Source organism: Canis lupus, chromosome 3 (assembly GCF_048164855.1).
Source record: "Canis lupus baileyi chromosome 3, mCanLup2.hap1, whole genome shotgun sequence".
Classification (NCBI taxonomy): domain Eukaryota; kingdom Metazoa; phylum Chordata; class Mammalia; order Carnivora; family Canidae; genus Canis; species Canis lupus.
Window position 1 is genome coordinate 59104732 of NC_132840.1, and position 16681 is coordinate 59121412.

Consider the following 16681-nt stretch of genomic DNA (forward strand, 5'->3'; position numbering starts at 1 on the left):
ACTCACAATTGCCCTCAGAAATAGCATAAAATTATGCTATAATTGGACCATATAACCACAATAATTTATGACTTTTTTTTTTACTTTAGAAAAAAGGGTCCTGGGATCCCTGGGTGGTGCAGCGGTTTGGCGCCTGCCTTTGGCCCGGGGCGCGATCCTGGAGACCCGGGATCGAATCCCACGTCGGGCTCCTGGTGCATGGAGCCTGCTTCTCCCTCTGCCTGTGTCTCTGCCTCTCTCTCTCTCTCTGTGTGACTATCATAAATAAATAAAAATTTAAAAAAAATTTTAAAAAAAGGGTCCAGCAAACAAGGCCCTAGATACGAGGACACCCAAGCAGACTAAGCCAGGGATCCTGTGTTCCCCCAAGACAGGTGGAAGTGGGGAGGTCACAGGACAGTGAGGACTCTCCTGCCACGGGGTTCCTGGGAAACTGCAGGAGCATTTAGGCCAGTGTGGACTGGGAGGCTGCAGTTTGGCATTTATGGGGAGCTCCTGACTCCAGAGCTGGAAATGTGGCCACTGACACTTTTCATCTCTGACTTTGATACTTCTCCAATAAAGGGTTCCTATTTAGTCAGTAATTTTTCAGTCACAGTAAAAATAATAAGATAAAGAGGTTTAGAGCGTCTGTATTGCTGCAAATGAAAATAGGACAAGCATTTCATATGCAGTTGTGCACGTTGCACACATACACACACGTACACATGTGTGTGCATACACACACATAAACTAAACCACGTTTCCAGGGTTCATTAGAGGAAGCACTTTTTCACTGTCAAGTGTAAAATTTTCAGCAAGATGAATCAGAAAGATTTTACTGCATTTTGCACAGATATTACCAATCTTATTCTGTGGGAGCCAAGCAGGACAGATGATTAAACAGCATTCTCCAAATAGCCCTAGATCATCATTCCCTCAGTTTCAGGGCTGGAAGTCATCATCAGGGGTCCCCTAAGGCAGGCAAGCAGTACCAAAGTCACTGTCACAAGAAATACCTCATGGAAGTCACTGCCTGCCACCTGTAGCTACTATAGCCTCTAGGCAAATGCCACCCAGCAGTCATGTCATCACAATAGTTAGACACAAAAGAGCAGTTCATAAAAACAGGCATCAAACCAGGCACAATTTTCATCCTAATCTATAAACTTTAGCCTGAACAATGAAATTTAATCACCAAAAATATGAAATATTAAGGTTTTTTTTTTTTTTTTTTTTTTAATATTAAGGTTTTGGATGATGGGATGACCCATGTTATCTTTGGACATTTTGTTTAAAAGATGGTCACACTGGCACTTAAAAGATAAATTGGAAAATAATATAATGCAATTGGACAAATAAATATGATTTTTTAAAGGAAGTCTTAGCATATTATCTATTGCTTTCCTCTTGCTTTGGTTCCATTGATAATTTCTCCCCAAGTTTTCTAATAAGTTCTGCTAGGTCTTCTGAAGTCTGAGTTTTTTCTTCAAGGAGTTCATAGCGGAGGCTTGAGATATCCTGCTTAATTTCCTTCAGTTCCCCTTTGAAAAACAAGAGTGAGAGGAAGTCAACTGTAAATACACATGCAGAAACTCTAGTGAAATCTAGTGATTCTGGAACAGGATGAAGCCAGTCCCAATTCCACACACATCTGTAGTTTGAATCCTTTCAAAGGAAAAAACTTCCTAATGGGGCAGATTTCTATTTTCTCAGCTAAGCTTTTGGTTAATGAAAAGGCTATAGAGAAAGAATTATAACAAATGTTCCAAAAAGGAGGCAGTGGTGACAAATGTTTGCAGGAGTAAAAAAGAGGCAGTGGTGACAAATGTTTGCAGGAGTTGGGGGCAAGAGTATTTGCTTTTTCCAACCACCTCCTCCTCTCTGAAAGCCAACACCAAAAGCAAGAGTCACTTATGCAGCAGGTGACATCTACCCCAACTGTGGAGAATGAGCACATTTCCCTGGATGCTCTAACAGCCTGACAGTTGGAGGAACCTCATCTTTCCTAACCCTGGAGGCTCACCCTCCCACCTCTCTCCTTTCAGCTTCCCTGCAGCCCTCACTCCTGCTCGGGGCCAGCTGCTCTCTGTTCAACTCACCTTCATTCACTTCGTCACTCTCCTTATCTACCTGGGCTTGTAGCACATATCTCTTAATGAGCCTCTTCATAATTTTCTAGACAACGAAAGGAGAAATCAGCTCAGTTTTATGTTTGTGACAAATCTCTCATTTGGAATAAGTGTCCAAGTCTCTCTTTCCTAAGGACTTTAAGGAGTGATAGCTAATAACAAAGATTAAGATGATTTATCTGGCAAGGAATGCATACTGTCAGCAGGTAATTAATGCAATTTTTACATTACCAGAATTAATGACTCCGAAGTTAATTCTTGAGAAAGGAATAAGTTTAGAGCAAACATCTACTCCCCGATGTTCATTGCGTGTACTCTATTTGCAAAGTATTAGAGCAAAACACAGCCTTTTCATTGGGGAGGTGAAAGGTATGGATAGTACTGCATGTGGAAACCAGAAATTAACCAAATGCACACTTGTTACTGCTTTTTTGACTTCCTTTACCAAGAAATGTAATCAGTTTTGACTTTATACTTGCTAGTAATTCAGAAATGACTAGTGTCATTATAACAAAGTTTCTCTGGTACCTGGACTTCTACCATGAGAATGTTGCTTTTACCTTCATGAAAAGTAGCAGGATCAGTATCATGTGCAGGAAGTCCTGGGTGGATACATAGTTAAGCCAAGTCTTACTCTAAACCCCAAATTAAATGTTGGACAGTAAAATTCCACTTTTAAGAACTTATTCTAAGAATGTAATTGGGTGCATGGACAAGTAATTCATCATAGTATTACTTATAATGTAAAAAACCCCTTCAAGTCATCAAAAGGAAATTATTTTAATAAATTATTATATACTTAGTACAGTGAGATAGTACTTAGTACCAATGCTTAGTACTTAGTACAGTGTGAAAGTACTTAGTACTTTGTATAGTACAAAGGAATACTATACATACATTAAAATTAGTATGAATATATGTTTTGTGAATGTTTTAAATAACAGTTGTTATTTCAATATTAACTCATTTATATAATGTCATGTATACACATATATATATAACAGTGAAGTATATGTAAAATTATATATATATACACATATAATCACCTGGCAGAAGATCACCAAAAGTGAGTAGTCTTTAAATCTCAGTGGTAGAGTTTGAGGTACATTTTTCTCTTTTATGTATTTTTTTTGTGAGAATAGACTCTTCACAATGAACATGTAGACTCTAAACTCTGGTATGCCAGGACTTCATCTGTTTTATTTACTTATGTACCTCCAGAACTTAGAAAGTACAGCCACATATGAGTCGAATTCATGAATTATTTTGATATTGAGGAAAACAACATAATAGATCATTTTCATTTAAAGAATCACATGGTGGGATCCCTGGGTGGCTCAGGAGTTGGGCACCTGCCTTCGGCCCAGGGTATGATCCTGGAGGCCCCAGGATCGAGTCCCACATCGGGCTCCCTGCATGGAGCCTGCTTCTCCCTCTGCCTGTGTCTCTGCTCCCCTCTCTCTCTCTCTCCCTGTGTGTGTCTGTGTCTCTCATGAATAAATAAATAAAATCTTAAAAATAATAAAGAATCACATGGTTTGGGATTTCAAATATTACAAATAACTAGCCTTAGTTCTTTAAAAAAATCATGCTTACCTGATACTGTCTTGGAGGATTATTGAAACTGTTTAACTGGAAATCTTCTGAGCTCCTTACACTTGATTGTTTACTATGCCCAAGCTGTAATTTGAAAAGAATTAGAAATTCCTCTTTTTCTTTTAAATAATGTGAGGAGATTTATTAGTTATATATAGGAATTTATTAATTACATATGTACATTTTAATTTAATTTGCTTGGCAGTCTGTCTTCCAAGATAAATCATAGGAGCTTATGTTGTGTGCTCAGCCACTCAACAGCTAATTAGGCTTCTCTGAGGAGCTCACAGACTTCATGGCTACTGATCATGTCATGAGAGTCATGCTTTAATCTGCCCCCAGGTAAGTCTCCAATGGAGGGAAAGGCAAACAAGTTGGGAGAGTAATGGTGGAGATCTCAGAAGTCCACTAATCTTAGGAGGCCAGCATAAATGACCGCAGCATCCACACCTGCAGGAGGGTGTGATGGGGGTCCCGGAGGAACACCAGCATAAGACTTGGTTGTGGGACAGAGTTCAGGTGCCAAGAAACAATTAATTAATGTATTTGAATTTTAGAATCTGTATACTATCATATTTGGGCAGTACTTTTCAAAAAATATATTGCTTGAACAGGCAAATAACAAAGATCTAAAGCAATCAGTAAAAAAGGTTGTAACATACCATATTAACATGCTAAGAGAATGATTTAAAAACTCTTTATGGCATTTTCTAAAAAGAAAAAATGGTTTTAAAAAGAAGTAAGTAAGAAAACTTGAGCAAAACACAGCAGCTCCAATTTGCTTGGTTTTTTGTTTGTCTGTCTGTCAGAGCACAACTGTATTCCAGCGGACAAGAAATTTCAGGACCATCTTCAGAAACAGCCATGATTTATATTTCCCAATGATAACTAAGCTGCTCTAAGTAAAGCTCATTGAGAATTAAAATCCTTAAATTCAATGCTTTGATGCTTTACATGGCCACATGCTAAATTAAAACAGCTAGTCAGAAAGGTAATAAAAGGGAAAGGAGAAAAAATGAGTGGGAAATATCAGAAAGGGAGACAGAATATGAAAGACTCCTAACTCTGGGAAACGAACTAGGGGTGGTGGAAGGGGAGGTGGGTGGGGGGTGGGGGTGACTGGGTGACGGGCACTTGACGGGATGAGCACTGGGTGTTATTCTAAATGTTGGCAAATTGAACACCAATAAAAAATAAATTTATTAAGTAAGAAAAAAATAAAACAGCTAGTCACACATTCATCCTTTGAACAAGTGCGTATGGACTGAGGGTCCTCTGTATGCGGGTGCTGTGCTACAGATTCTGGGTATTCAATGAAGAATAAAACAGGTACAATCCAGCCAAGTTATTATAACAGGGGAAATACAGTAAGGCTGGTAAGGCCCATAAAACACAATATGCAATTTTCAAAACACTATGTAGATAGCATGCCTTTCCATGTAGCTATTTCTGCTTTTCTTTGGACCTAATAGTGTCAGCAAAATATCCACATTCTTTTACTTTATATTAACTTTGGAAAACATTAAGAGAAAAGTATACTATTGACAAAATTAACCAAAGAGAGGCAGCTTGGATTCTTCAAAAGAGCTCTTGACAGAATGTGAAGACGGAACTCTCTGGCTCTGCCACGGGCTGCTGTGCAGCAGTAGGGGAGATGCCAGAACCTTCTGCACTCAGACTATGAAGGGAGCCCCAGGAGACACCTGTGCTCCTTCAAGTCCTACTAATATATTAATCTGTGAGACAAACGCAAACTTCAATGATATTTTTAATAATGTAAGTTTTAATATTTATATTTTAAGAATGTAGTTATTCCTTTATTTTTATGGCAGTATAATTCTTCCTGGCTTTGACCAGGATTTGTGCCATAAGGGCTTCATTACATGTGATGACTAGATTCAAGCTCACTTTCATCCCCCATGTGTTATGATAGAGCACGGAGGGTGAGGACAGATTCATAGCAGAAAAGGGAGTCCTTGGCCTCATGCCTTTGATTCATTTGCTATCTATTCATGAACTGTCAGCCTCATGATTGAAATAATCCCTTCTGTCATTAGAGGCCACTAGTATGTCCAAAAGGTGTTCATGGAAGGAGTAAAGTGAAAACTTATGTTTCTTTGAGATTTTTTTGAAGATGAATGTGTAGGCAGGCCTTCATGCTTGATATGCCAATCATCGGCAAGGCAGCTCACAACACCACACACCTGTGGAGATCATCCTTTTGGGATTTTTTTGGAACTGAATATTATATTAACATCACAAGGCCCTCTTTCATTTCCTCTTTTTCTGATTTAAGTCTGTGTTTGCTATTCTACTCCCTGAAACAGCCTTTGCCTCTGGCTGAGTGTTTACTCTGCCTAACCCTTTGGGTTTTAGCTGAAAACCTAAGCTCCTCAATAAGCCCTTTCCTGCTCACTCCATGAAAAATAGATCCCGCACAAGCTAGGCCTCTTGTATCCTTTCTAATGTTTCACAATTGACAATTATTTTATTCACTGGCTTGGTTATGTGTTTACTGTCTATATCCTCCTGGGCTCTGATGGAAGGAGGGATTTTGTTGGCCTCATCTTGGTGTCGCTAGAGCCAGCCTGACCCTAGACAGGTGCTCAGAAAGCACTGGTTGGTGAAATGAAGGAAGAAGTACTTTGGAGTCACTGATGGGGTTCACTTGCTTTCTAGACACCTTGCTATACGAGACATGTGCAATCTAGGTTGATAAACCAGTTGGTGGCAGCTCAACTAAATGGTAAAGATACAAGTGAAACAAGAAGAATGAATTTAAGGCATGAGGCAGATGCCCTACACTGGGTGGCATAGAAGAAGTAACAGTGGCAGGAATGCCAGAAAGTGGTACTCTGTTCATCTGAGAATGTGTAGGAGTGTAGATGTTCCAGAGTACAGATGTTGAGTGTCAATAACCACAGCTACTGGGTGTTCGTACAGTTCTGGCACAACACACGGCACCCCCACCACTGTGTGCACCCCATGTATATGGTCCAGAGTCTCTCAACTGCAACATTTTTGAACTTTGGGCTAGATAATTCTTTATATTCTTTATTGTGGGGGCATCCTGTGCATGGTAGAATGGTAAGCAGCATCCCTATGAGATGCTCTGCCTCAGAGGCTCTGCACAGCCTCTGCCTGTAAGATGCCAAAAACAGCTCCCTCTCTGGTGGCGACAGCCAGAATGTCTCCAGGAATCACAGCTGTACCCTGAGGTACTGGGAGTGGGGGAATCAAGAGCATCCCTGGCTGGGAACCACCGGTATAGTTAAATGGTCTATGACTAAACAGTTATAAATTCATTTGGATCACTTTTATGTGACTAATTCTTCTCTAAACTTGAAATATGATCTGGATGCAAGCATAACAAAAAATTCTAATCAGTTTCTAATATGTAGTCAGTATTTAACAAATACATGTTAAACAATTATATGAAAGAAATGGTATAGGGGAAACTCAGTGCTGCAAAGGAGCCCTCTTACCACCTGGTGACGGGAAAGGCTAATGTAGATCTGCTGCCATCCACACCCACTAAAGAAGCCTGGAAAGTCAAAGGGGACTCTAGAGGTGATAGGAATAGCATTTATACCTCAGGGATTTGGGTTTCTGCAGATGGTACTGACGTGGAAGATCCAACAGGAGTGGGGAGGGAGAGCTTATGGGTGGAAGCTCTGCTCCTAATATGCAGACACACTACATGTGTGTGTGAGAGACACACTCTGAAGGAATGGTTGCCTATCTTTTGCTTTTATACTACATTTCCTGCCTTCTTCATGTTTTCTCTTGCTCATTTCCTAGTAATTAGCTTGGTATTAGCATTTAGCCTAAGGCTGGGAACAAAGCCCTGAGCTAAAACGGTATAGACATCTATGTGCTGTCAGCAGGGATGCAGACAAGAGACAACCATGTGGTACAGTGCTTATAAAGCTCTTGCTTTGGAATCAAGTAGATCTGACTCTGTCATTTGTCTGAAATGAGATTTTGGGCCATTACTTCAGCTCTATATCCTCCAGTTTCTAATGCATAAAATAGAAGAAATAACATTCCCTCCCTCTCAGAGGTAATGTGACAGTTGAAGAGATAAGGTGTGTAGAATCCAGATCCTGGTATGTATACAGATGGCACTCCACATGTGTAGCAGTCATCACTATTGTATAGAAGGATGAGTATCTAATACCTACTATGTGGGTTCAGGCCTTGTTGCATTTTAATCTAGTCTACCTTTTCTGGAGATGCTCTGCTGAATATTTCTGCTTACTGATGTGTCCATGACAAAGTCATTCAGGGAATGAAATATTCCCACACCCAGATGAGCATTAGAAATTGCTTAAGATCTTATTAGAATATACGTTTCCCAGCTCCATGCCAGGGATTTTAACTCAATATACCTGAAGGAGAGGATTGAGAACCTGTACAAAATCAACTGGAGAACTGGCCCTGGTGATACTGATGATCTGGAACTGTTACGTTATATAATTATTTCATTAGATGATTAAAAAGATAGCCTCCAATCTAGTTCAGGCTAAAGGACACAGTTCCTAGATAAACAACTAATTGAAAAAAAATCTCCACATCCCACTCAACCCAGTGTAGAATAGACAGAAAATGCTAAAATAACACATCTGTGCTCCACGTCGGCCTACTGTGGAGGGTGCACAAGCTGGCTCTGAAGCTGACCACTTTCCAAGAAAGTAGTCTTTCCTGGAACTTGCAGAGAGCAGTTATTTGGCACTTTCAGGTTTAAACAAGTCACGTGTTATGACAGAGAACTGACTTTAACTACACTATCCTTTCAGACTGTACCTGAAAAGTGAATGCTAGCAACCACTGAATTCACGGACCTTCAGAGCTGCAGAATATAATCAAAGATAATAAGCAGGTCTGCTTACTTTGCTTCAATATGTATTTTAATTTGGCTCACCCTACTGGTTTCCATGGTGCATCTGGAGAACCTGTGAAGACAGTGCTGGTGCAAACTGACCACTGTGATCCTCAAGGGGTCAGAGAGAAGATCCAAACGAAATGGAAACTTAATTGTTTTAGACTTTATGAAAAAGAAAGCAAAAGCTACCCACGTTGGGTAAGGGCGCATAACTTTCCTTGGTACCTGTCAGAGCCACACATTTCCAGTGGGAGTCCACAATAGGCAAAAATGATTTGAAATATAAACAGTTGCTTTAAAAAACATTCTCCCAGGAATACGTGTCTGGCACGTGCCCCAAGTTTTGTTCATCACAGGCTTACGGGGCCAAGCAAAGTAAAGAGGATAGTTGTGTTACTTTGGTCTTCTAGGAACCAAACGCCAAGACAGTTAGAAGTATGAGATGTATCCAGAATCATGCCTCTGGAAGATAATGGGGAATAGGAGCAGGGGAGGCAGAAGAGGCTTCCAGACCCTGAGGCTCAGCTCACCCGCAACAGAGGGGAGAGCAAGACTGAGAACCAGCCAAGCCAATAGGATGTGGCCCCAGGGAGGGTCATGTACTGGCCAGAAAGGCCTGGGACCTAGAGTGTGGCCAGGGTGGGCAGCCTTGGGCCCTGGGTGCTGGAGGCGGTCGGCTCATCACACGCCCTGACAGAAGGTGTGAGCAGCCCATTACCACAAGAGCCAAGACACACAAATACACCAAAGAGTCTCTGGACAGTGAGACTGATACTAGAATTGACTTGTTATTGATTCACAACTAGGGGCAGATACTACAGTTCAGGAATGCTCTTAAATATCAGAGAGGGTGACAGAACATGAGACTCCTAACTCCAGGAAACGAACAAGGGGTGGTGGAAAGGGAGGTGGGCGGGGGGTTAGGGTGACTGGATGACGGGCACTGAGGGGGGCACTTGACGGGATGAACACTGGGTGTTATGCTATATGTTGGCAAATTGAACTCCCATAAAAAAATAATAAAAGAGTTTATTTTAATCCAGGACTAAAATATGTTGTATTGGAAAATGTGAAGTGATCCAAGCCTCCTTTAAAAGATATAAATTACATGGTGCCTGGGTAGCTCACTTGGGTGAGCGACCAACTCTTTGTGTTGGCTTGGGTTGTGGTCTCTGGGCCATATTGGGATATTGGGGTTGTGTTGGGATCTCAGGGTCATGGGATCAAGCCCCGTGTTGGGCTCTGCACTTAGTGCCGGTAGGATCTCCTTGGATTTTCTCTTTCCCCCCTGCCCTTCCTGCCTGTCTCCACACATGTGCTCTCTCTCTCTCTCTAAAATAAATAAATCTGTTAAAAAATGTATTTTTAAGATATTAAAATAAATTTTAATTTTCTACATTTTTGAAGAAATTACAAAGAAAATAGGGTTATTTGATTTCCGAGATACTATAGCTTCTATCATAAAGGAAAAAAAAGCATTTAAATTCCCTTGAATTTTCCTATTTGTCCGATGATTTATTCTCATGAATGCACCACACGTGTGGCACAAGTATGTCTGCCATTCACAAAGCATCACCATATGCTCCCAGCAGTGGTGCGTGATGGGTTGACAACTGGCCATGCCTAGTTTATAGACAAGGGAAGTGAGGGTCAGGGAAGCACCATGAATTACTGCTACTGGGCCCCAATCTTCGGAGGACTAAGATCAATCCTGATCCCTACTTCCTAGAATTCCTATTCTGCTGATGGGGGCAAGTACTTAGCTCAAAAACAAAGCTAAATGGCCTCCCGCCCCTCCCAGGCATTTGCAAGTCTGGCTAAGGAGCAACCACAAAGGAACTGGGAGGCACTTCCAAGGGCCCAGGCTGCTTTAGCCAGCAAGCAAGGAAATGCCTCCGTTCATCATCTGAGAAGCCACGGTGATGGGCAGAGGGGGAGGCCGTCATCTCGCCTCTGACTACAGCAAAAACATCCAGGGAATCAGAGGCGCCATGCTGACAACAGTCCTATGTGGCCTAATTCTGAAGCATTCAAGGAGAGGGACACACAATCATCTTATTTAAGCCACCATGATTCTTTTTTTATTATGTGCAATTGAATTCAAGTCCTACCTGCTACCTGGCCCATCTTCTAACGATGTCATCTCTAATATCCCTTGGTAACAAGTGCATATTGCACCCCTACTATGTGCACCCTAGGAGAAGGAAGCAAATTTCCTCATGGTAGGGAAGTCTGCCATTCCGGTAGGAGCTGATGTACTTGCAGGGGCCACTGAGTTTCTATCATTGCCGCTAGGGCTGCGTCCTGCCACCTGCCCCACTGCAGGGATGCCAGCCAGTTCCCACTGGCTCCCTGATGACTTCCTCCATCTTTTCTATGCTTCCTTCTTCACGTCACTATCCCTATTTTTCATCACCCGTAAGTACCCCAAAATATATGGTTACTCTCTGTCTTAAATATATATATACACATTAATGTATATATACATTAATATATACATTAATATATATGTAATATATATTACATATATATTATATATATATGTAATTCTTTTTTTATATATATATATATGTAATTCTTTTTGCTGATTATTTTCACCTCTCCATGACAGATTCTTTGAGGCATTATTAAAATAGTTAACTTTTTTCCACAGGTCTATTATCTATTTCTTGAAGTTGCTTCTGAACACCTGTTCTTTTCTCTGAACATATCAGCCTGGTCACATGCATGACATCATATTTTCAGGTATGATCTTACCTGTTTTTTGTCAAGTGGTAATTTTGAAAGGTCTTCATGACTTCCCAAAATTCCAAATTTATTTTCTTCATTTCTCTTTTAAAAATAGAAAAAAATAATTAATAAAAAAAACCAGGGGCCCTCAGGTTGCAGTCCTAATTAGACCTGTAAACTCCACACTTAAAGTAAAATGAGAGAAATTCCTGCCATCAACTCACTGAATTTTAGAAGTTAAAACACTGGAAGAATGCAGTAAATGGTGTATTTCTCCAAAAATTTCACATAAATAATATAAGTACATGTAAAGAAGGCTTTATAATCCTCAAAGTCCTGTTACATATTTATTTGATTTTTATCTTTATGATGTTGATATAAATTACCACAGCACAGCTGAAGAAACTAAAGCTCAGAAAGCTTATTATTTACTTGAGAATCCCAACAGGTCAATGGCAAACAGCAGAAATTAGAATATTTCTCTTTTCTCTCAGTGATAGAATCTTAGAACTGCAAGATGTTATAATCATTTGGCTCAACTGCCCACTCACTGTAGGAAGATCTTCTATAAACTCCTAATATTGGTCATCCAACATTTACTGATTGTTTGCAATGATGGGGAACTTACTACTTCACAAGACAGCCCACTCTGTTGGATAGATCTTATTATGATAAGTTTGTTTTTACACTGAACTAAAATTGAACTATTTGCAACTTTTGCCCATTGCCTCTCTTCTTGTTTTTGAAGAGAAAAAAAAACATGTATACATACCATAGTCAAAATCAGGAGTTCTAAAGATACTCACCTTGTTCCCCTTCAATACTCCTTCTTTGGATGGAACAGCCAGTTCCTCCCATTCCCCATCCCATGACACCTTATCCAGACCTGTCCCCCATGCTGGCCCCTCTTGTCTGAAGGAATCTGTCTCTCAGTGCTCCCCCAGATGGAGAGTACTGCTTCAGCAGAGTCACTGCCCCCACCCTGTACACAATTCTACACAACATCCCACATGTGCCCCAAACATTTATGAACGGACTGCTACCCCTCATCTACACGTTGTGTTTCTTCTAGGGCTTCTTGAGATTCCATTGCCTCATAGGATAATTGTTCCCAGTTGATACCCTTAGATCTTTCTTTCTTGAATGACTTAGTGCCAAGCCTTGTCTTCCATATTACATGCAAGTAATTGATTTCTGAAGTTTTCACTGTAGAAGTTAAGAGTCTGTCAAATTCCCCCAAGTCATAATCAGCTACTGATGCTTTATCTTGCAGTGAGAATCGAAGGTAACATAGGGGCATGTAGCTTCAACAGCAAAAATGGGGCCCCTTACAGATAATGTAATACACTATTATAGTTACATTTCATGGATTTTTCCTATATTCTTTTAAGTAAGAAATATCCAGTGTGCTCCTGTTAAACAGACACAAGCCAAAGGACCATGCTGATCTGGGAACAATGGGACATGTCACCATGGACCACTTCTTTCTAAAGGGATGTGTGGTTTTAATGATCATAGTGTTTAAAAATATAATTTTAAGTTATCAAGTCATATTACCTTGTTCATCTCTGCATCCTCCTGGAAACCTTTCTTATGGCCCTGGAACATCTCAGAAATCCATTTTTTAAGTCTCAGTAAGAGATAAAACAGGGACTTTGGACTCGGCACCAGGTTGAAAGGAACAGGTAGAGTTCTTCCCTCCTCAAAGTAGGAAAACCAAAGTTTGGCCCTTGCAAATTTCCATTCTACATCAGCATCATCCTATACAAATACACATGACAGTTTAGCAAAGAGATGCATAAACAGAATTACTGGGATTCTTCTAATATTGCGTAGCTAGGTGCCTGCAAACACTCTCAGACCACAAAGACCAGTCCAAGATTTTTTTTAAATGTTAAGGCTCTACTCAGACACTCCTTCCAAAAGCTGTCTGAAATTTTTATCAGGCTTGCAGAACTACAGAGCTCAAAATGTGCATATGTTTACAAAAATACTGAAAGATATAAATGTATTTTTCTACATTCTAAAAAAATACCATATAATTATTCACTCTTTTGTTCTGCAAGAGATCATAACTTAATTTGGGACACCTTCTGAAATTTCTGGAATAAACACTTATTCTCTCACTCTAAATTTGAGAGAGGGTCAACTTTAAACATCACTACCAAAAAGATTTGGAGACTAATGGTGGTATTTGTAAGCAATAATTTTTAAAAATAAAATATAAATTCAAGCTGACATAGTATTTCTAAGTTTTCTTTAAAAAAAAAAACAATAATGAATCAGATAACATTTTTCCTCCTTCTGACTTAACTATCCCCCTACACCCATCAATGTTGCATTTGGAAGCAAAGAGTGAAAATTTTCTAGATTACTGGCCAGACAAGTATATAAAACAGGCAAAGTACAAAGGAGGAAAAGCAGCCTGTACTTTCACCAGCATTGCTGAGCTGATGCCCAGAATAAGGTAAAGCATGTCGTCACGGAGTACACACACATACATTTTGTCATGGAGTATACAAATGTATGTGTCATTATAGAGTACACAACTGTCCATGTCATCATGGAGTACACAAGTGTACACATCATGGAGTACACATGTACACATCGTCATGGAGTACATAACTATACGTGTCATCAAGGAGTACACACATGTTCACATCATAATGGAGTACACAACTGCACGTGTCATCATGGAGTACACAACTGTTCATGTCATCACGAGTACACAAATGTACGGAAATCATACCTCAATTTCCTGGAATGAACTGTTGATCATTGCAATCAGCATATTTAGCAAAACAATGACCATTGTGACATTATAGACTCCATAAAGAACATAACCGATGTTTTCAATGAACTTGTGATTATAGTTGATGACCACTGATTTCACTTCAGAAAGTCCAAATATAGCCCAGAACAGTGTCTTAAAACTCTCCTCAACTCTGGGAGAAAATAAAGAGAGAAAGTAAATAATGAAGTGTATAAATGACTATCATCCCATAATAGAATTGAGTTGATTTAGTATCTTTGCAAATAACTAGATATTCATGAGAAAATTCTTTACTTTTCTAAACCTATTTTCTGTAAAATGGGTACAGTAAGTTTTATTTCCTGGATGGTTGCAGGGATGAAGCACTAAGCTCAGTATCTGGCACATAATAAGCACTTAATAAATGCTATCAACAACTTGATAACCACAGGTAGCAACATTTTCATAATCCGTAGCCTTGGCAATGGAAGTGTTAAGTGTATTATTTAATAAAAATAACACAATTTGTGGGACGCCTGGGTGGCTCAGTGGTTGAGCATCTGCCTTCGGCTCTGTGCGTGATCCTGAGGTGCTGGGATTGAGTTCTGCATCAGGCTCCCCGCAGGGAGCCTGCCTCTCCCTCTGTCTGTGTCTCTGTCTCTCTGTGTCTCTCTTGAATAAATAAATAAAATCTTAAAAAAAAACAACACAATTTGTTAGAGTCCTTTTAGGCTTTCTGCTCATCTATACTTCTACTTGTATCCAATAAATAAATAATAATAGTGTGTGTCTTAAGGAAAATATGGCAATTATACACATAGACACTATTATCTAAATCACTGACAAGTCTTAGGTAGGAATTTCAATGCTTTATGCATAATTATTGACCAAAGCTAAGCCCCTCTGCTTAACCGAGCTGGTTTCATTTCTTTGATAAACTGCACTTTATGAGACTGGTTAACGTAGTTTATGCTTCAGTCAATGTTTCTCATTGTAAGGTGGACAACCTAAATTTGAGTTATCTATTCTAAACATACTACATAAAAAACACTTGTGTCTATGGAAAACCTAAGTCAAAACACTTGTCACTACTTAAAACCTAGATCTTCTCAATGATAAGATCTGACAAACTGGACAAAAGCCCCAGGAACCCTAACAAGCAGAAGAGAGGCTGGAGTCCAGGACCAGGGCTCATGGCACAGCTTTTCTGTAACACTAGCTGCTATGCAACATCCAGCAAGTTATTTAAGTTTTTTTGAACTTCAGTTTCTTCTTTTTGTGTAAGAGAGATAATAAAATGATGTGAGTGAGGTATTTTACCAGAATAACTGGTGCTAAAAATGTTAGCTATTATTACTTTATATCAGGAGGTGCCTATGTTTTCAAGTTCTCCCAATTCATTTAAAAATCCTCTCGTTCTGCTAAAGAGAAACTGGAGATGAAGTCTTCGCCAAAACATTATCCAGCCCATGGACATAGATGAACACTGTTAAGCTAACATTTATTTAATCTGCAATCTCCACCATCAGATCATCTGAGATCACATACGTTGTGAAAGCTTCATTCTGTTTTGCGCCAATGTAGTAGGAGTAGAGGTTGAACATTCCAATCATGAAGGCCACAAAGACCATGATGAATATGACCATGAACTTGAAGATATCCTTCACTGTTCTCCCGAGTGATATCTGCAGAGGCCCAAAACTTTCATTGGCTGGTAAGATATAAGCTATTCTTGAGAAACTCAGAACTACAGCAATTGCATAAAGACCTTCAGATATGATCTGAGGATCAGAGGGGTCCCACTTGATCCTGGCTAGGAAAGAGGAAAGACACGAGTTACCATGAATGTCTCTAAGTTGTTTACTGAGGTAACTTCTTTTCTGCAAAAGAAATATAATCACATTAACAATCAAATGTCTGTTGGAAATCTGTGATCTTCAAGGGCTTCTTTAAGGACCAGGCATATGGAAGCTTCTGAATATATTAAGAACCAGGACCCTCCTGGTTTGCTGGCAATTTTCCATAAGAATGTAGCATAATGGTTAAGAGTTCAAACTAGGGACTCGGTATCTGCAAAAATTCCTGTGTGTGCACGTGTGTGCATATACGTGTGTGTGTGTGTGTAAGAACTAGTGCAGATTATTTAACTTCTCTTCATTTTATTTTCTCATCTTTAAAAGTGAGATAATATCACTCCTCCCTTTTTCACTTGCAAAGTCAATAAGCCAACATATTCAGTGTTTAGAACTTGCTTGGCATTATACAATTAGCATTTATTATTTACCCTTAAACTTATAATTACACTAAAATGTAATTTAGGGCGTGCAAAATACTTGCAGTTATTTCAACTTACTAGAAGCAATTTTTATTGGTTGCCCAGATAAATCTATTTTAATCATAAAAATGTGGCAAGTATTCATTTTTTCATTTTCCTGGCATTATTATATTAGGCCATCAAAACTCAATTAAGAAACCATTATGAAGAGAAATGCAAAACAATGTGTAAGAAAGAGGAAAAATAGGATTATATTTGCTTATTTGTTTTTGCTTACTTGTTAGGAAGTTAAATGAGGAACAGATACAAGAAACTAGTAAAAGCAGTTTCCT

The 16681-nt window shown here is 39.5% G+C and overlaps 1 protein-coding gene across 1 annotated transcript in view; it reads right to left on the reverse strand.

The window, feature by feature from the left end:
- Positions 1-616: 616 nt before the first annotated feature.
- Positions 617-16681, reverse strand: part of TRPC6 (transient receptor potential cation channel subfamily C member 6) — a 110992-nt gene continuing 94927 nt past the window's right edge. The window contains exons 7-13 of the mRNA XM_072821713.1: positions 15623-15887; positions 14072-14267; positions 12880-13083; positions 11350-11424; positions 3708-3791; positions 2082-2157; positions 617-1523 (exon numbers count right to left, since the gene is read on the reverse strand). Coding sequence (XP_072677814.1) covers positions 1372-1523; positions 2082-2157; positions 3708-3791; positions 11350-11424; positions 12880-13083; positions 14072-14267; positions 15623-15887 — 1052 coding nt within the window. The 3' untranslated portion in view covers positions 617-1371. The remainder of the gene's footprint in view (positions 1524-2081; positions 2158-3707; positions 3792-11349; positions 11425-12879; positions 13084-14071; positions 14268-15622; positions 15888-16681) is intronic.